Source organism: Rhea pennata, chromosome 2, assembly GCF_028389875.1.
Source record: "Rhea pennata isolate bPtePen1 chromosome 2, bPtePen1.pri, whole genome shotgun sequence".
NCBI classification, from domain to species: domain Eukaryota; kingdom Metazoa; phylum Chordata; class Aves; order Rheiformes; family Rheidae; genus Rhea; species Rhea pennata.
In genome coordinates this window covers 88,259,230-88,275,871 of record NC_084664.1, presented here as the reverse complement: position 1 = coordinate 88,275,871, position 16,642 = coordinate 88,259,230, and the positions used below count along the sequence as shown (strand labels likewise).

The 16,642-nt window shown below is 44.2% G+C and overlaps 1 protein-coding gene across 1 annotated transcript in view; it reads left to right on the top strand.

The window, feature by feature from the left end:
• Nucleotides 1-3,650: 3,650 nt before the first annotated feature.
• Nucleotides 3,651-16,642, top strand: part of LOC134136594 (MARVEL domain-containing protein 3-like) — a 29,968-nt gene continuing 16,976 nt past the window's right edge. The window contains exons 1-3 of the mRNA XM_062568510.1: nucleotides 3,651-3,730; nucleotides 15,368-15,535; nucleotides 16,396-16,551. Of these exons, the coding sequence (XP_062424494.1) occupies nucleotides 3,651-3,730; nucleotides 15,368-15,535; nucleotides 16,396-16,551 (404 nt within the window). The remainder of the gene's footprint in view (nucleotides 3,731-15,367; nucleotides 15,536-16,395; nucleotides 16,552-16,642) is intronic.

Below are 16,642 nucleotides of genomic sequence, written 5' to 3'. Positions count from 1 at the left end.
CGGCAGGCGGGCAAGAGAGAGGGGGAAAAAATAGTTTTTTTCTTTTTTTAAAAAAAAAGGACACTGTGGGATAGTTTGGACAGGAAGCAGCGGAAGGCCGGAGAGTGAACCAAGCACCGCAGGAGGCACGCCGGCGTTGTGCATGGCAGTTTGCACCTACGCGTCCTTCGGGTCAGTCCCTCTCGAGAGGTCCGGCGCCCGCCGGCAGACCAGCGCGACGCCAAGCCGCCGTCTGCAGCGCGCCGGGGCTGGCGTCCCGCAGCGCGCGGCGCAGAAGGCCGCGGGGCCGCGCTGGCCTGGAGCTGCGCGCGGACGCTCTTCCCCGGGGAGCCGGGGCGCGGGCGTACGCCGCGCTCCCCTCGGGGCGGCGAGCCCCCGGCCTCGCGCCCAGCCGGCACGGCTCCCTCGCGGCCCGCAAAGCCGCTGCTGGCTGCACCGCGCTCTCCCTCTGGCAGTTTTGCTCGGAGCCGAAACCGGCAGAAAACCACGGTGTTCTCTCACGAGGCTCTGAATTCATGTTGCCGAAGGAAACCAGCCAGAGGTTCACGCGGTTCGGAGTTTACTTTCCACCTGGTGTCTAACTCCGAGCTCCCTCTCCACCTGGGAGCAGGGCAGGCGAGGTGTCTGCTCCACTCAGCGCTCTCCACACGCTGCTCATTTCCTCCCATCCAGCCCTTAAAAAAAAAAAAAAAAAAAAAAAATCTTGCTACAATTTTTACAATTTTGAAATGTTACAGTTTTTTTTTCTTTGTCCTTGCAAAAGCAGCTGTTACTTCTCTCCAGCCTTTGCAAACCTTCTTCCCGTTATGTAACTCATTTACTGCTAATAGAACACAGCTTTTCCCAACACGTAGCTCTAAAGGAAACTGGTATATTTTACACTTTACAAAAATGACCGTGAAAAAGAAACAGATACATGTTAAACAAAGGAGCTTACTTTTACCTCCTCCTCCTTCATTATCCTCACAGACGAGGTACCTAGCAAAGCCTCCACTGCAGCTGTGCACCACCTGCGCCATCCCCACGTTGAATCGTCCCCGTGTTTTAATTAGAGGCATAAACTCAGTCTTTAACCGGGGACAGATAGGCGTCATATCCGAGTCACGGCTCCCAGTTCTGGCGTTAGTTTTCACTGCGGCTGTTTCGCGTCAGCTCTTCCATGTTTGCAGCCAGGATGGAGGGGGGAAAGGCAGGGCCAGCCCAAGGGCCACGAAAGATATTCAAGAAACATAAAAGGAAAAAAAAATCATAGGGCTACCTCTGACAAGAGGTGAGACAGCATCAATGGTTCAGACCGGCCCTGTCTCCTGCTCACATCAAGCACTCTTGAAGGCATGATGCTAACTTGATATTAACTGTTCCCACCATCGCCTACTGCAAAACTCCCATTAATACCAGTCGGAGCTCAGGAAGTAGCTACATTTTAGTGCTTGCACTGTAAGGAGGGTTACTGATCACACTGTCGCCCTGGGGTTATTCAACTGCCGGAAAAAAACCAGGGGATTTCTTCAAATATCTTCTCTTCAGTTCAGAATGGTTATGGTGGTGGACTTGGAAACGTCAGTGCACAGGCCCCAGTCCCGTTCATCCCTCCTGCTGACAGAACCCAGCTGCCCCTTTGCAATACTTGTAAGCCCCTTTGAAAGCAGCCCCCAAAAACCACGATACAGTCACGAAGGCATTAGGAAAATGGGACACAACGCACAGCTGTGACACGTACCACAGGTGAGCACAGCATATGCAGACAGAGATGTACCCCAGCCCAGGCGGCACCAGTTTCTTTGCTTATTTTGCACACTTGACAAGGGACATTTTACCTCAGACTTTCCCCCCCAGTCTTTAGGGAACTCATTTCTTCATGCATCTGTAGAACGCCATCAGCAAGGCCAAGATCGAAAACGGCTTCTCTTGTTTTAAAAAAATCAATTTCTCCCTTGTAGGAGAAAAATTAAAAGCACAAAATCCCAAGCTCCTTTTTTCTTTTCCTCCAATTTAGTAGTTACTTGGAAAGAATCCCTGGTCAGAAAATATGTTGCTTTTGGCAAGCAGAGGTATACACACCTACATAAAAAAAATCCTGCCTTGTATTTTAAACTGTACGTCCACTGCCGAGTCATCCTTTTCTTTAATTACAGCTGACAATTGCACAGATGTCTCTAACACAGTTTGCTCATAAAGACACATTCATTGCAATGAGATACATGACAGACTTCACACTTAACAGTTGTCAACATAACTTCATTAATGTGGCTTGAGCATCCATTTGCCCACCCCCACCCACTTCAAAAAACCAAAATTAAAACACGTTTTTCCTCTGTCATCACATCCTCCAACAACTATCACCACTAATTCAAGTGTTGGGAAAATAACGCACCGCTTTTTCCTTAATCTCCATCAACTGATGCTACTTTGAGCAAAAGCAGTGTACAAACAAGCTCAAAACCACAAATGGAAGAAGTCACTTTCACTTCCCAAAGACCACATCTATTTATCTACTTGACCCATCCAGTTAAAGGGTATGATTCACCAATGACTCCTAGACCAAACATCTATTTGTGTCTTGAATACTGTCAAAACACTACCAAAATACACAGCACGGAGCAGCTACCGTTGTCATTTTAATGACGTGCCCACGATGACTGTAGTTGGCAAAACAAATGTTCTGGCGCTGTATGAGCCCCTTTAATACATAAAATATTTCCTCTAAAAATAAGCTTGCATCTTTGGAAGACACAGGATGCTAGAAGTCACTTATAAAAATTATCTTTATTGGGTAGGAGAGACCTAAATGTTCTCACTTATAAATGTCAAGCAAGCTTATCTAATGCACGCTTGGGGCAGCAGCCCCAGATGAAAACAATGAGAGCTGCTGGAAGCTAAGCAAGAAGAATAACTGTATTTTATATTTGTCCAAACAGGAGCTAGGCACGAAATAGTCTAGAAACAGAACCAACTATCCAAAACCAAAGAGATGTTAGCAGGTTTCATTCTTCTAGTGAAGGCATTTATTAGTCAAAACTACTTGTGAGTCATGCTGACATTATGTTTTCTATTGAAACAGTCAATTATTAACCACCTGTTTGAGTCATCACTGAGAGGAACCACAATCAATCTGCATGCGTGAACTTTGCTCTAAAGGTCTATTGACAGCGATAACCAAGAACTCAGTTACAAATGCTGCTCGCTTTTCACACTGTGGCAGGAACAGAAGCAAAACATTCAACTCCAGTACCTTTTTATGCTCACGAGAATTGAGTGAGGACTACACTAGGACAGGGAAGAGCAAGTGCAAGTAGGATGCAGATGTGTGTATGGGGAGGGTCCCACCTTCCTCCTACCTCCCTACTCCTGTGTGGGCTTCAGTTCTGCACAGTTTGCATCTTAAAATCCTGGACAGAGCTAAGGGTGCTGTGAAGCTTGTAGCAGTCAAGCCTTTACTGACCTTCTGAGCAGGGAGAGCACAGCAAACCAAAGGGGACAGAGATGTTGGGAGGTGGTGCGCCAGCAGAAGGAGATTTTCCTTATTGCTGGAGTTCGACTTAGGAGTGAGTCCCTTCGGATCCTCCCACTGATGTCTCACTGTGCTCTTTTTCTGCCTCCCCACTTGTGCACAGCAGATCTCTGCACACACATAGCTATAACTTAAAACCATGGAGCTGATGAATGTCCTCTTTATCGTCAGACAGGTCTCCCTGCCATTGAGCTATACAGACAGAATTTACCATCAAAGGTAGGTGCCCTCACCAAACAAGTAATGTTGTGGAGCAACTTTTTCCCCGAGTTTCCCACCTCACACAGCTTCCCTGCCCTCATCTGGTGGGAAGGTGGAACATAGCAAGAGAAGGACATGATAGACCTGGAAGTTCGCTAGGAAATCTCAGAATAGCTCTCTAGTAGAAGAGGAAAAAAAATCCACGGAAGTTACTGCTTTTAAAACTGGTGTGTCTGTATCACAGAAAGTCTGGGGTGAATCTTTCTTCATGAATGTGATGTGACTATATGTAGGCAATAAATTGAGACAAATTCAAGTTCTGGAAAATGGAGATTTTCTAATATTTTGTATATTCTATTAAGTACCTTCAAAATTACACACGAGATCAAGGAAAAGAAAAGTCATTCCGAAAAAGGTGAAAACTTTGAAAGATTAATTTATTTTTCTAAAAAAGTGCAGTCCATCTAAATGCAAAAGCTTGATACAATGTTAACTATGGTGCTGCTATTCTACCTGTATAACCAGGTTAATGTTTGCAAATTTGAAGAATAGTGTAGCAATTATTGGATGGTGCCTTAACTCCAATTTTAAAATGAAGCCAAAAAAATAGGTTCTGTATATGTCACAGAAACAACTAATTTTTTTAAACTTTCATCTTCCTTGAAAACAAGCTGTAAACTCTCAAATTTCAAAACAGGCAGATGAACCCCATGTAATTTGTCTGCTTTCTAATTATTAAGATAATTCATAATAAAAACTTGGAGGAGGGAGAATTAGGTGCTAAAGAAAGAAGTTTGGGCATGTATCAACAAAATGGACCAAGATTAGATGAAAAAGAGAGAACAGAACTGCTATTAAACTTCTGCTTGGTCTTCACTGAGGCTGTTGTTATAAAACTTTGAGTACAGCTGCATTTAATGAGTTTGTGTAAAAGCAGACATCATACAAATGGGAGAAAGTAGGAACTTCATCCAATTAGATAAGAGAATTGGCCAGCAGCCTTCAATGAACTGAAAAGCTCTTCCAACTTTTCGGATGAGAGCTAATTATAACTCTATTTCTGTGCCTGTGTGATGTTATTAAATTATTAAGAAATATTGCCCTGTCAAAAAAATATGTCATATGCACTGACTTGATTATTATAGATAGAGTATTTGCCAGAGCCAGAACTGGAGAATAATTAACCTTGACAACACGAGAAGTCATTCTGCTGTCAAACTTCAGGGTGCAAATGGTTTCCTTTCTTAAGTTTGTCCCAGAAATATTTCTTTAGTTTAGGCATTTGGGAAACAGGATGTAACAGCAAGAGTTTCTATACTTTTTTTTTTTTCTTTTTGGTAGCAAGAATGCAATGAAGATATATTGACCTGGATAGTTTTACTGAGCGTGTCTGTTTGAGAAAGGTAAGAGCATGTTATTAACGTGTAGCTTAAAATGCATTCACTGTTGAAACTAATTCATAAGGCAAGCTATTTTTTCCTTTTCTGTTTTTGTTAGCACACAGTAAGATGAAGAATGTGATGAAGCGAGCTAGGCATGAATGGAGCCTCACAGCTGCCTGAAAACAGTGAGCATTTTGCAATACCTAGAGTTAGGACTAAGCTATGGAGGAAGTAAGGAAACCGCGCTGCTTCCCCTTCTCCCCCAGCACCCCCAGGACGTCTCCTGCAGATGCTGCACTCCCTGGCTAGTCACAGGGTGACTCCTAGCAGCCATGGCCCAAATAACCTTCTCAGCCATGGCCTGGTTGGTGCCCCCAACACCTCCTGGCAACACCGCCCATCAAGTCAGGCATTTCATAAGAAACAAATGGCATTTTATGTAAGGAGAAAAAAAAAAAAAAGACATAAAAGACATAATATGTGCTCATTTAGTGAAAGTACACACTCAGGGTGGTGGAGGGGAGCAGCGAAATAAGAGACTGTATCAATCAAGTATTAGAAAACAAGTTCATCCCCTGAAGCCTGTTATTTCACTTCAGTAGTGTCTCTTCTTGAGCAAGTGCTTAAGACCATGGTTAACTAATATTCCTTCTGGTAGCCAGACTCCCAGATTCTGTGCTTGCTTACAACCTGGGTAGACAGGCATTAGGTGAGTATAAGGAGTAGACTGTTTTCCTTTTCAGGAGACAGTGAAGCCACCAGCACTCCCTGAAATAAGCTAAAAAAAAAAAAAAAAAAAAAAAAAACGAAAATAAAGAAAACAGCAGACCGAGCACACCAAAAGGTTGAGGCTGCTAATAGGACAACTGTAAACAAGAATGAAAGACTTAAAAATGTGATTAAGAAAGGCAGTAGTATGAATCTTGAAGAGCTGTGTTAGGAAGTATGGTTCAAATAGATTCAAATTAATATATTTAATTCAATTTTCTTAGAAGCAAATAAACTAATTAACCTAGATTTATATCATCAGTAGGACAACAGAGCAAGTAACATCTCAATGGACTTAAAGCAATCTTTTGAACTCTGAATGAAGGCTAGCAGTACAGCTCCTAAACTAATTCAGCAAAAGAGAGGCTTAAAGCTTCTAAACAGAGATTCAGCATTTACAGACAGCAAATAAAAGCAGTGGTGCCTTATTAAATGAAAGGCAAATCACCAAGAAATCAGCTCTCAGTGATCAGCTGAACTGCGGCATTGTAGTTGCATGGAAAATTACCGAGCAGCTTTGTCTGAACTGAGAAACACAAATCAGTTTTGCTCAGCAAATGCATGAGCCAAACTCTTCTATTGTGATGGTTTCAATAGAAGCTCAAATAACTTCGACAGAGTGTGGGGGAAGGGTGTCTCTGACCCAGTTTCTACGTTACTGTGTAGTTTGGGTGATGGTGGGGTGAGTGTTTATGGCAGAACCTCTTTTCTTTAGTTTTCTTCTCCTGCTTGCCCACCATGGCTTTGTTTAAATAACCCACAGCTGTTATTGAGGCCTCAAGAATAAGACTGATTGAGCTTAACGATTGCTGGCGACATCTTATACGTGTTCAGCTGGTGATGTCTTCGGCGTAGAGCCCCTTTACACTGTGCAAGAGGAATATTGGCCTGATCATTTCAAATCCATTTTGAAAGTGAGGTTCACATTTCTTTCTAACTTCTTTGCCCCAAACCTCTCAACACGCCATGAAAAATTTTGAAGGTCAGACACTTTTCACCCATGGAACCTAAGTGATTTTCATTTTTTCCAGGTTCTTGGCCAGAAACCTTCTTACTACTTCTCATGCCTCTGATTCAGTAGAAGATGCAATCTTACTTTTTTGTAGAATAGCATGTGGCTACAAAGGCAGAAAACTGGACTACAAACCAGTGGCATAAGTGACTGAAAGGCTGCACACACACAGAGGTGGCAGGGGAACAGGGATGCCACACATGCAAACACACAAGAGCAGAACGGAAAGTTGCCTCCAGGCACCCGGGCAAGGAATGTGACAGATGAACAGGAATGAAAGCATTGAAAAAGAAAATCGGAGTAAGAGAGGCAAAATCCAAGGGATGCATGTGAAGCTAAAACAATCCCACAGCAATGGCCAAAATACGCTTGTGAGTCTGAATACTCACATTAATTTTTCCTTTCCTTAGAAAGCCCTTACTGTTAACCATGTTTCAATCTTGCTTTCAACAGGCCTTGAACTATTAGGAACTCTCACTTGTCTACTTTTCTATGTTACAAGCCACCAAAAACCTGGCAGGTTTCTGGCAGACTTTCAAGCATCTTCAAAAAGATGAAATCAGTTTCTGCTTCCCCCACTTCCAACTTCTGGAACCAAATCTAATGCAGGGGCTTAAAAATGGCAGAATCAGAAATAAAGTTCACCAACATCCCAATAAAGAAAGTTGAGAAAGCAAAAAATTAAACAGATAAAAGGGGTGCCATAAAAGAGGAAAAGAAAAGCAGAAGCAGTTTTATGTCAGCCTGGAAAACTGTGTAGAAGTGTATATCGCAGCAGGAGTAACGAACCCTAATTGTAGAGGCACGCAAATAATACACGGCACATTCCTGCAAACATTTGCGGTGATCTGAAAACTCAGGGTTTTTTTTAAGAAAATGCTGATGATTAAAACTTGTGACAATTTCTAGTGATTATTTCTTGATGTGAATCCATCCCTGTCCGAGAACATGTTAATGCACCAACTTTGAGACTGTGCTGTTCACTTGGGGCACCAAGGCATAACTCCCCGTGCTGCCACACGCTTCCGATTTGCCACTGGGCAATTCACTTGGCCTCTACGCTCCTCAACCCCCGCTATAAAGTGGGTATTGCAGTGATTTGTACCTTACAAAAGCACTGTGGACACAAAACCACCCATTGCTTTCGTGTACTGTGGAGCAAGAAGGCATAGAGTATAAAATGCTACAGAGGATGACGGACATAACAGAATTACGATGCACGAGTGAGCAAAGTAGCGTTCTTTCCAGAACAACTGAAGCCTTAAGACACTCCTACTCCTGCAAACAGTACCGCAAGATCTCTAATGGATTACAGAGAGGAGGACTTCTGTTTTATATCTCAGTCAGAAGACAAGAATCATTCTGCTGCTCAAAGGGCTAAAAACATGCAGTGGGTCAAATAGACCAAAAGGGAAACAGCCTACACTATAGAGTCAAGACCTATGGAATAAACATCATTATTCCTAAAGCACTTTGATTTTATCTATGGTGGAAAAAAACAGGCTCAGCCTTGCTTTGCTAATGGCATATGGAGTTCACTGCCTGACGCAGTACGTCTGTGCCTGAGCACCATTTGTAGGTCCTCTAGTGCAATTTAAAGCACGTTTGCAGAACACGGCCTCGCTGAAAACCCTTTCCTGGCAAGAGCCAGCAACTAACTTACTCATTGCTCTTTGAAATCTTTCATTTAGACTTACAGTGGTTTAAGTGTTTTTCCCTGGAGCTTCCCTCCCTTTGCACACCAGCGCCCGGCCAGGTGCGGCGGGGCAGGTACCAACCCGTCGCATACAGCTGCAAACAGCAGTTCAGCCACAGAGATACGGGCACTCGGGGACTGAAGAGAGCCCTGCGCCACCTCTGCGGCAGGTTACCGCCGGCGCCCGGTGTCAGAGCCTGTGGGGAAAGGGAAAAATTAGAGAAAAACCGAGCAGAGTGAAACGAATGATTAAGGAGTAAAGCATGGCAGATGAAACTAAAAATAGCCCCCTTGGCAGTTATAAAGGAAATTCGTTTGACAGGAGGCTGCTTCTTTTGTCGAGAGCGGTTTGTTATGCAACAGATGATACCGACACCGGCTCTTCTTATCTTCGTTGTCAGTTCAACTGACAAAAAGAAGTATAGTTTAACATTGCTGGAGCCACGGCGAGGCTTAACATTTGTTTGTTTTCATGCATGTGCGTGTTTTAAGAGACAGCCCAGGAATCAATGCTGGCAAGGATCCGTGGTGCAAGCTCAGTGAAGCAACTGGGAGTTCTCATTTGTTGTTAAAGGCAACGAGAAGGCCCCTGCCCACTGCTGGTCCTGGTCCCCAGCCTCCCACTCCAATGTCCCCGAGAACAGGATCCAGCGGACTTTACTGCACTACAGAAAACTTACCGCCCGCAAGTTCTTCAACACACAAGTGGCAGGAGGCAACTTTGCCCGTAACCCGCTTTTTGCTTCCCAAGGTAGATTGCAAAAAAACATACAGAGCTGGAGCCTTCTGGACACAGGAGAAAAGAGAGAAAAAAAAGCAAAATCAAAACGGTGGAAGCTGGGTTCATTCCCTGGTGAGGTCAGTTTTCCCCCCAGTCTCTCCTAGTGATGAGCGTTCAGTAACATTTACACCTCTAAGTCTGATGTGGAACGCAAGGAGGAGGAAGGAACAGGCTTTGAGACCCCACCTCAGCACCAGAATGGCAGTCACTGTAGACTGGGGAAGGGAAGAGAAGAAGAGCTGCTATCGGCAGCTTCCCGGCAGGGACGATTCGCTGCAGGGCTCCCAGTGAGCGCGTGGGCTCTTCAGTAACGTGCCTGCTGGTGCACCTGCAAGTTTTGAGAAAGCCTGTTGATGACCGCTGCCATCACCTGCAGGTGAGGGGGCAGCAAACACGGTCTGTCTCGGTTAAACAAGGAAAGGAGACAGCTTTGGGAAACTCGGAGACAGACACGCACAGACGGTGTGTGGCAGGAGTGAGCACTCGGGTGCGAGGAGGAAGCGAGGGAAAGCAACCCTTATTAGTCTTTCCTTAAACACTGATTTCTAGGCCAAGTGTACTGCACTGAACAGTGGGTTATTTGTAAAAAGGACACTCTCAGTATCTCCTCTATTCCTCTTCTTACGAGCAAATGTTCAGCAGAACAAAGACTGAAACACCTCAGTCCTGTCTCCTAGGTGAGCAGCCTAGGAGTAAGTCATCCTCTTAGTCCCAACTAACACCTAAAGATTTGGAATGAAAAAAAGCAGCAAAATATAAGGTAAGTTGGTGGTTAGACCACTTGCTGAGTAGAAAGGTCCAGCTGGAATCTGCTTTCCTATCCTGAGCTAAAGGAAAAATGAGGACAATGGTATCTCCTTCAACTTCAACGTTAGCAGTGCTAATGCCTCATGCTCTCTGCTCTCCTTACGCATGAAGAGCATTTCTTCTCATACTTAGAAGCTCTATGTTAAATATACTTTTTTTTCTTACTATCATTTCTGTGAGGTTTCCTTCTTCTATCACTTCAGGGGTGGGGAAGGGAGGGTGAGGTTGCTACAGTTAAAGAAATAGTATTTACCCAATCCAAAAACTATGGGAGGTCAAATGCACTGTATGATGGGGGGGGGGGGGGAGGAAAGAGAGAGAGAAAGAGAGAGAGAGAGAAACACTCAACTTCAAGCGAAAAAAAACAGCAGCTCCTCGTTTTGCACTTCAAGGTGAAAACGCGTATGGTGCATGCATGAAATACTACGCACTTCTCTCGGAAACTTTCTTAGAAAAGACTTAATCCATCTACCACTCTCTAAAAGAGCTCAGTGACAACTTCTGCCCTATGCAAGCCACACCTGTCATGAACTGTTCAGGCCACAGGATGCCAGTGTTGCATTTCTCTATTGGAAGGTCAAACTAAACTGAGACAAACTCCTTGTGTGAACTGGACACCTAAATTTAATGCCTCTTTTCCCTTTTTAATGCACACAATTGCCCATGATGCAGCTCCAGACAGATCAGATGTAAATAACACAGAGCTTCACAGCATAAAGTGTTTTGATCAGGAACAAAATGTTTGGATACCTTTTAAGGCTAGATTACTGAACCCAGCATCTCTGCATGCTCATAAATTTTCTGTGCACAAGAAGTCTTTCCAATGACTGTCAAGAGTGTTGACTCCAACCTTGATAGGTTTGTTTTGACCGCAAAACAAATGTCCACTGTTATTGGATTTTGTCTATGTCCAGATGAGAAAAGAAAAACACTAGATGGAAGAGCAGATTAAATGAGAGAGAAGGCAGACTGCTCATAATTCCTGCCTCTTGAAAAGGAGGCAAGAGCTGCTACCATGTTAATAAAACTTCAAAAATATTTTACTGATATAAACTTTCATATAAAAGTCTAGAATGTGATGTATTCATGCTAGGAGACAGCAAAGTGGCTTGAACTCACAGATAGCTCCTTTTCCTGCAGTTTTTTTGCAATATAAAGGCTGGCACCTGGAGTCAGAGGTCCAGGGCCATTGGGACTTCACATAGGTCTACTAATATGAATTTTACAGAAAGTTGGATTGCAAAGATCTAAAAGGGTTCAAGATACCTTTGAAAAGCAAATTTCAGTCTTGAAATACTTTTACATTTCTGTGATAAAATAATACAGGAAACTTCATGTATGGGATTGTAGTTATCAAGTCTCCGAGATGTATTAAAAAATGAGTTCTTCCTCCAACTTTGGCACAACATAAAGACAGAATTTTTGACAGAGCACGAATGAGGGAAGAAAGGAGGGAGAAATTTTAATGCTAACACTTTCTCAGATATCAAAAGTTGTTTTATTTTTGCTCATCATTTTTGAAAGGGAAAAAAAGCTTCAGCCTACTATGACTCAATTTACAAATAGGGAAAAAGAAAATGAATGATAAGGTTTCAGATGCAGCTTAGGAAACCAATAAAAGCAGAACTGAAGGAAAGCCAGCATGAAAATGGCAGCTGTGGTGATACAGAACACTACAGCAGTTGGTATTACAGTATTACATACTTTAAGTTGATATAAATGTGTTTCCAAAATATGTGAAGGGGCCCGCAGACAGCAGTGGCTTTGGATTCAAGGCTTCAATGGAAACATTCTCACTGCCTTCATTCAGCCTGGTTTGAATGTGTCCCAGAAGCAGGCTATTCCACAGTCTAGATCTGGTGCAGTAAAATCCTCCTTTCCAGAAAATCACTTTGGAAGACCTTTAAATTAGAACCAGGTAGCTGCTCAGGAGACATTGGGAAGGACCCAGCCTTGGAAAAGAAACAACTGCCAAGCAAACAAATGACATGCTACCATGCACAACAATAAAAGAAGCCCAAGGATGATTTCTGTTGCTTTTAAAGATGAATATTTGTAATAGCACACACTAAGGATACAATACTAACATAAAACCACTCACAGCTACTTGCATTTTTTTTTACTGATGCAGTATTTGGTGGTGATGTTTTCTTTCCACTCTGACAGGAAAAAAAAGAATGACCAACACATAACCAATTACTTAGTTTAAAACTCAATTTATGTCCCATTCCAAAGACTTTGAGGATTTCAAAACCTCTTTTCTTAAGGAAAAAAATAAAAGACATAAAAGGAAACCTTCAACCTAAATTCTTTTGCCAGCATTTATAACAATAAACAACAGATTTAATGTAAAAGCAACACCAAGAAGGTAGAAGGAAAAAAGGCAAAGAAAAAGAAAGAGGCAAGAGGCAGGGGCAAGAGGCAAAGAAAAACGAATGTTCCAAAGTTAATTTTAGTCCTGCTGCTCTCAGGAAGCCAGTGTGGCTGCCAAACAGAACAGGCAGCAGTGGTGCCCAGCCTGCCTGCAGAAATCTCTCCTTGGAGATCTGGTGGCTGCACCTACATCTAGATTGGTTTGGGGTTTGGGTTTTTTGACTGCATTGATCCAAGACACAGATGTGACTGACTTAAGTAAATTACCAGGAGAAAAAAAAACATAATGGTTAACACTTCATTTTCTGCAAACCACTCCTTCTGGGCTTCAGCAGTTGGCCAAAATTTGGTCACAACAGTTATTTCTAGTAAAAAGAGGAACTGATGACAGAATCAGGTGTATCTTTGATACAAAACTATTTGTTTACGTACCTCATACAGTTCTTCTTCCTGCAACAGGTAAGCACAAACAATGAGACTTTTTTTGCCCCTTAATGGTTCTCATCCACATTCAGCTGGTACTACAGCTAATCCCTCCAAGGATTCTTTCTATTTTTTCCTCCTTAAAGACATATTTCTACAACTACCACCTCTGGGCTGTTTCTCCCTCATCAGCATCATTTTCTAAGGGTTGTTTCACTGGCTCTTATATCATACATAAGAAACTCCAGCAACGGCCACCTCAACACCCTATGTTTGTTTACAAGTTCCCAGGGAAAACCCACCTGGTCACACAGTTAACTTTTTGATGTAAATCTTACCATGTAATTCTGGATAGATTGTGGCCCTGTTACTTCAGCTACCTGGTTCCACAGTGAGTTTAACCACTTTTTAAACACTCCTTTTGCCTGCCAGCTTCACTGAATTTTGCCTAGTCCAGAAACACTGTCGCTTCAGTCCCAGCAAGTCTTCCATCACACCAAAATGGCAAACTCTTCAGTTCACAAAGAGAAACGCTTTAACAAATTACTGCCAAGATACTTTCATATTTCAAATCCAGCCCCAAATTCTGTCTCCAGCCAAGCCTCCGTGCAATTTTTCTCTCCTCTGGCTAGTTTCTTTTTCTGCCACATCTTCATATGAAAGCTGCTTGCTAGAGTCAAAATTCCTCGTGCCCCAGGGCAGACACCCTCTTCTGACCATGGCCAGAGAGTACTTCCCAAGTTTTATTACCTAGACAGCAGGGCAGAACTCATAGAGGCACCCGGATCTTCTTCACGGCAAAACCTGCCAAACGAGCCTAAACTAACTTTGCTTAGAAACTCAGATTAAGAAGCTCTAAAACACTCCTCTTGTTTCACCATCTCAGCTATGGGGATGACAGCTCCAAGAAGGGTACGAGTAGCAAGTAACTGATAAGCAGTAACATCTCAAGCTGCAACTTCACATTAAGGCTTGAGTTAAATTAACTGCTCATCACTGCCAAGACAGGTACCTCTCTCCTCTTCTCTCTTTTCTCCCCTCTGGGACATGTGCTTCTGCCAAGGCCTTGCTCAAGCACACATTTAATTGCAGCACAAAGTCAATTCAACTCACTAAAACAGCAGAAAGAAAATTATTTTTGGCTGGCAGGCAGACTGAATTGGCTTAGCATGTCAGAGCAGCAGAGCTGGTGCAAGGCAGAGAGAAGAGGAATCGTACAGCTGGGAACAGGAACAGTAGCAGAGAGGCCCGGGTGAGCTGGGAATGGGAACCAGCAAAATAAGTGGTACAGCTGAAGTGGAGCAGGGAATCACACAGTCTTGCTGCGCTTTAGCTAGTTACAAAATGCATGTCTAACAGTCAGTTCCTGTAGAAAGCTCCTCATTTCAGGGACAGCAGGTCCTCAGATGAGGAACATATTTCTTAAAGAGGATTTTGAATTTAGGCCTAGAATATGATTACACTGTAACAGTTGCATATCTTAAACCCAAATCCAAGAGGCACTGGTACCAAGGCATGCTGCTGTGCAGGCCCTAGAAGGAAAGGGATTTCCTGGCCCCAGCACTACAAAGTGTCTATCTCTGTAGGACAGCACCATGGGGCTAGGGAAGCTTTCCAAAACTCAGATTAGCACTGCACTGTGCCACATCCACGCCATCATCCTGCTCTTGAGACCCACATGACTTTTCTGTATGAGACGGAGCAATGAACAAGTAGTTCCTAAGAGTACTGGCTCGTGCGTCTGCCTCAGGCTCTGTGCAAAATAGATTTATCTGCAAGAGCTTCTGAAAAGCATTTATGTTTAACCTGTAGACAGTGAGCATTCTGAGGGGACCAGCATCTCATTCCTTCACTTGGGAAGCTGCCCTGTTTCTGTTCTCCCACACCACAGGCTCACCAGGAGATGAGACCCCCAAACATCCACACAGGCTTCATCAGAGCATGGGCTCTGAGCAGAGCACCAAGAAACACCACAGTCTTCGTTCAAGTGATCAGTTACCTACAAGCCAGCTTTATATTGCAGGGAAGTTGCTTACGTCCCTTTCCAAACCATTAGCTGGATTAACTGTCTTGAAACAGCCTGTTCCTACCCACTTGCTTCTGGGGACAAGTTTCTTCCTTTTTTCTTTTCTTTTTTTTCTTTTTTAGACTCCCCTCCCCATCTTCTATCCTCCAGCTGTTTTTTCCATATGCTCGAACTTCCAACCCTAAGCACTGCAAGTAGAAGAGACTAATTTTGAAACGAAACGAAACAAAACAAAACAAAACCCCTTCTAGTTTCATGTTGTTGCAGACTCGCATTTATCAGATTCTTCCTCAGCAGCCAAGAGGACAGAGGCCTCTTTTTATTGAAAGAAATCGTGTTTCCCCCCTCCCCTCCCTTCCTCTCCCCTCCTGTGCGGCGCGGCCGCAGGCAGCACCTGCGCCCGGGGCCGGCGCGCACCTGGGCGGGGAGAGCCGTGGAGGGGCCGGGCCGGGCCGGGCCGGGCCGGGCCCGTCGCGTCCGTCCGCGCTGCCCGGGCGCGGCCGAGCCGCGGGGCTGCGCTCGGGGACGCGGCGGCGGCGGCGGCGGCTCCGCGCGGTGAGTGCCGAAGCGCCCGGCGGCTCCGCGGCGCGTTAAAGCCGATCGCGGCCCTCGGACGTGGGTGTCGGGCTGCCGCCGTCAGCGCGCCCGCCGCTCGGGACAGCGGCTCCGCCGGGTGCGCAGCCCTGCCTCTGCCTCGTAGCCGTAGAAAAGTCAGCTGTGTTTAGTGGCACCCTGGGGAGGCAGAGGGGAAGTCCTTAGGCAAGGCCTTAACTTGCTCGGTGAAAATCAAATCAGCTACTGGCACTTCTGCAATAATCGAAAAAGAAATGACCGACGATGCCTCTGCCCACAAACTCAACTGCGTCGCCACGTAGTTTTGTGAGATCCAGATCACAGGCTACCTTCTGTCCGTGCTGATGTGTGCCCTCCTCTTAGGAAATTAGAGTAAGGGCCACATCCCGCATCCTGAGGTTTGCCCTAGAGCTGGTGGCGATTACATATATGCATGCTTACGCAATGAATGGGCATTTGCTGTGTTTAAGGTTATGTTTAAGAGACAACATTAGAGAACTCTAGATTTCATAGTCTGTACGGACAGCGTATGTTGTCCTTGCAGCAAAGGTGGTGGTGGGGGGAGTAAGAGCAGACCTCGTAAATAAGTTAAATGCATTGAATGTTGAATATAGAAAAATTATGATTACTTGGTGAATGAGAAAAAGTAGAGAAAAAACTTCCTTCTTTGATGAAGTTACTTTATGAGTAGTTTAAATGCCTTTACTTCCTTCTCTTCTTAAGGAAGCCTTTACCGAACCTTGAATCAACGTGACAGGGATGTGTTCTGCAAGTGCTGGTCAATGAATAACTTAAATTAGAGCTATAAAATGAACTTTTTTTCCCCTCCCCCAATGGCTCAGAAAGCTATTTCAGCAGGAAGGAATACGTGTAAGAGAGGAGATGTCTCATGCTGGGGGACAATACAAAGATAAGCGCTGCTTGAACCGTGAGAATCATGGATCCGATCGATACAAGGAGGACAGCCGATCACGGAAACCCTACCCATGCAGTAAAAGGTATGTCTTTACCACCCTAAAGAAACACAAATCACAGCAGGCCTAAAACGTCGGTTATTTTGTTTGCTGTTTTTAAGTAACGTTCATTATA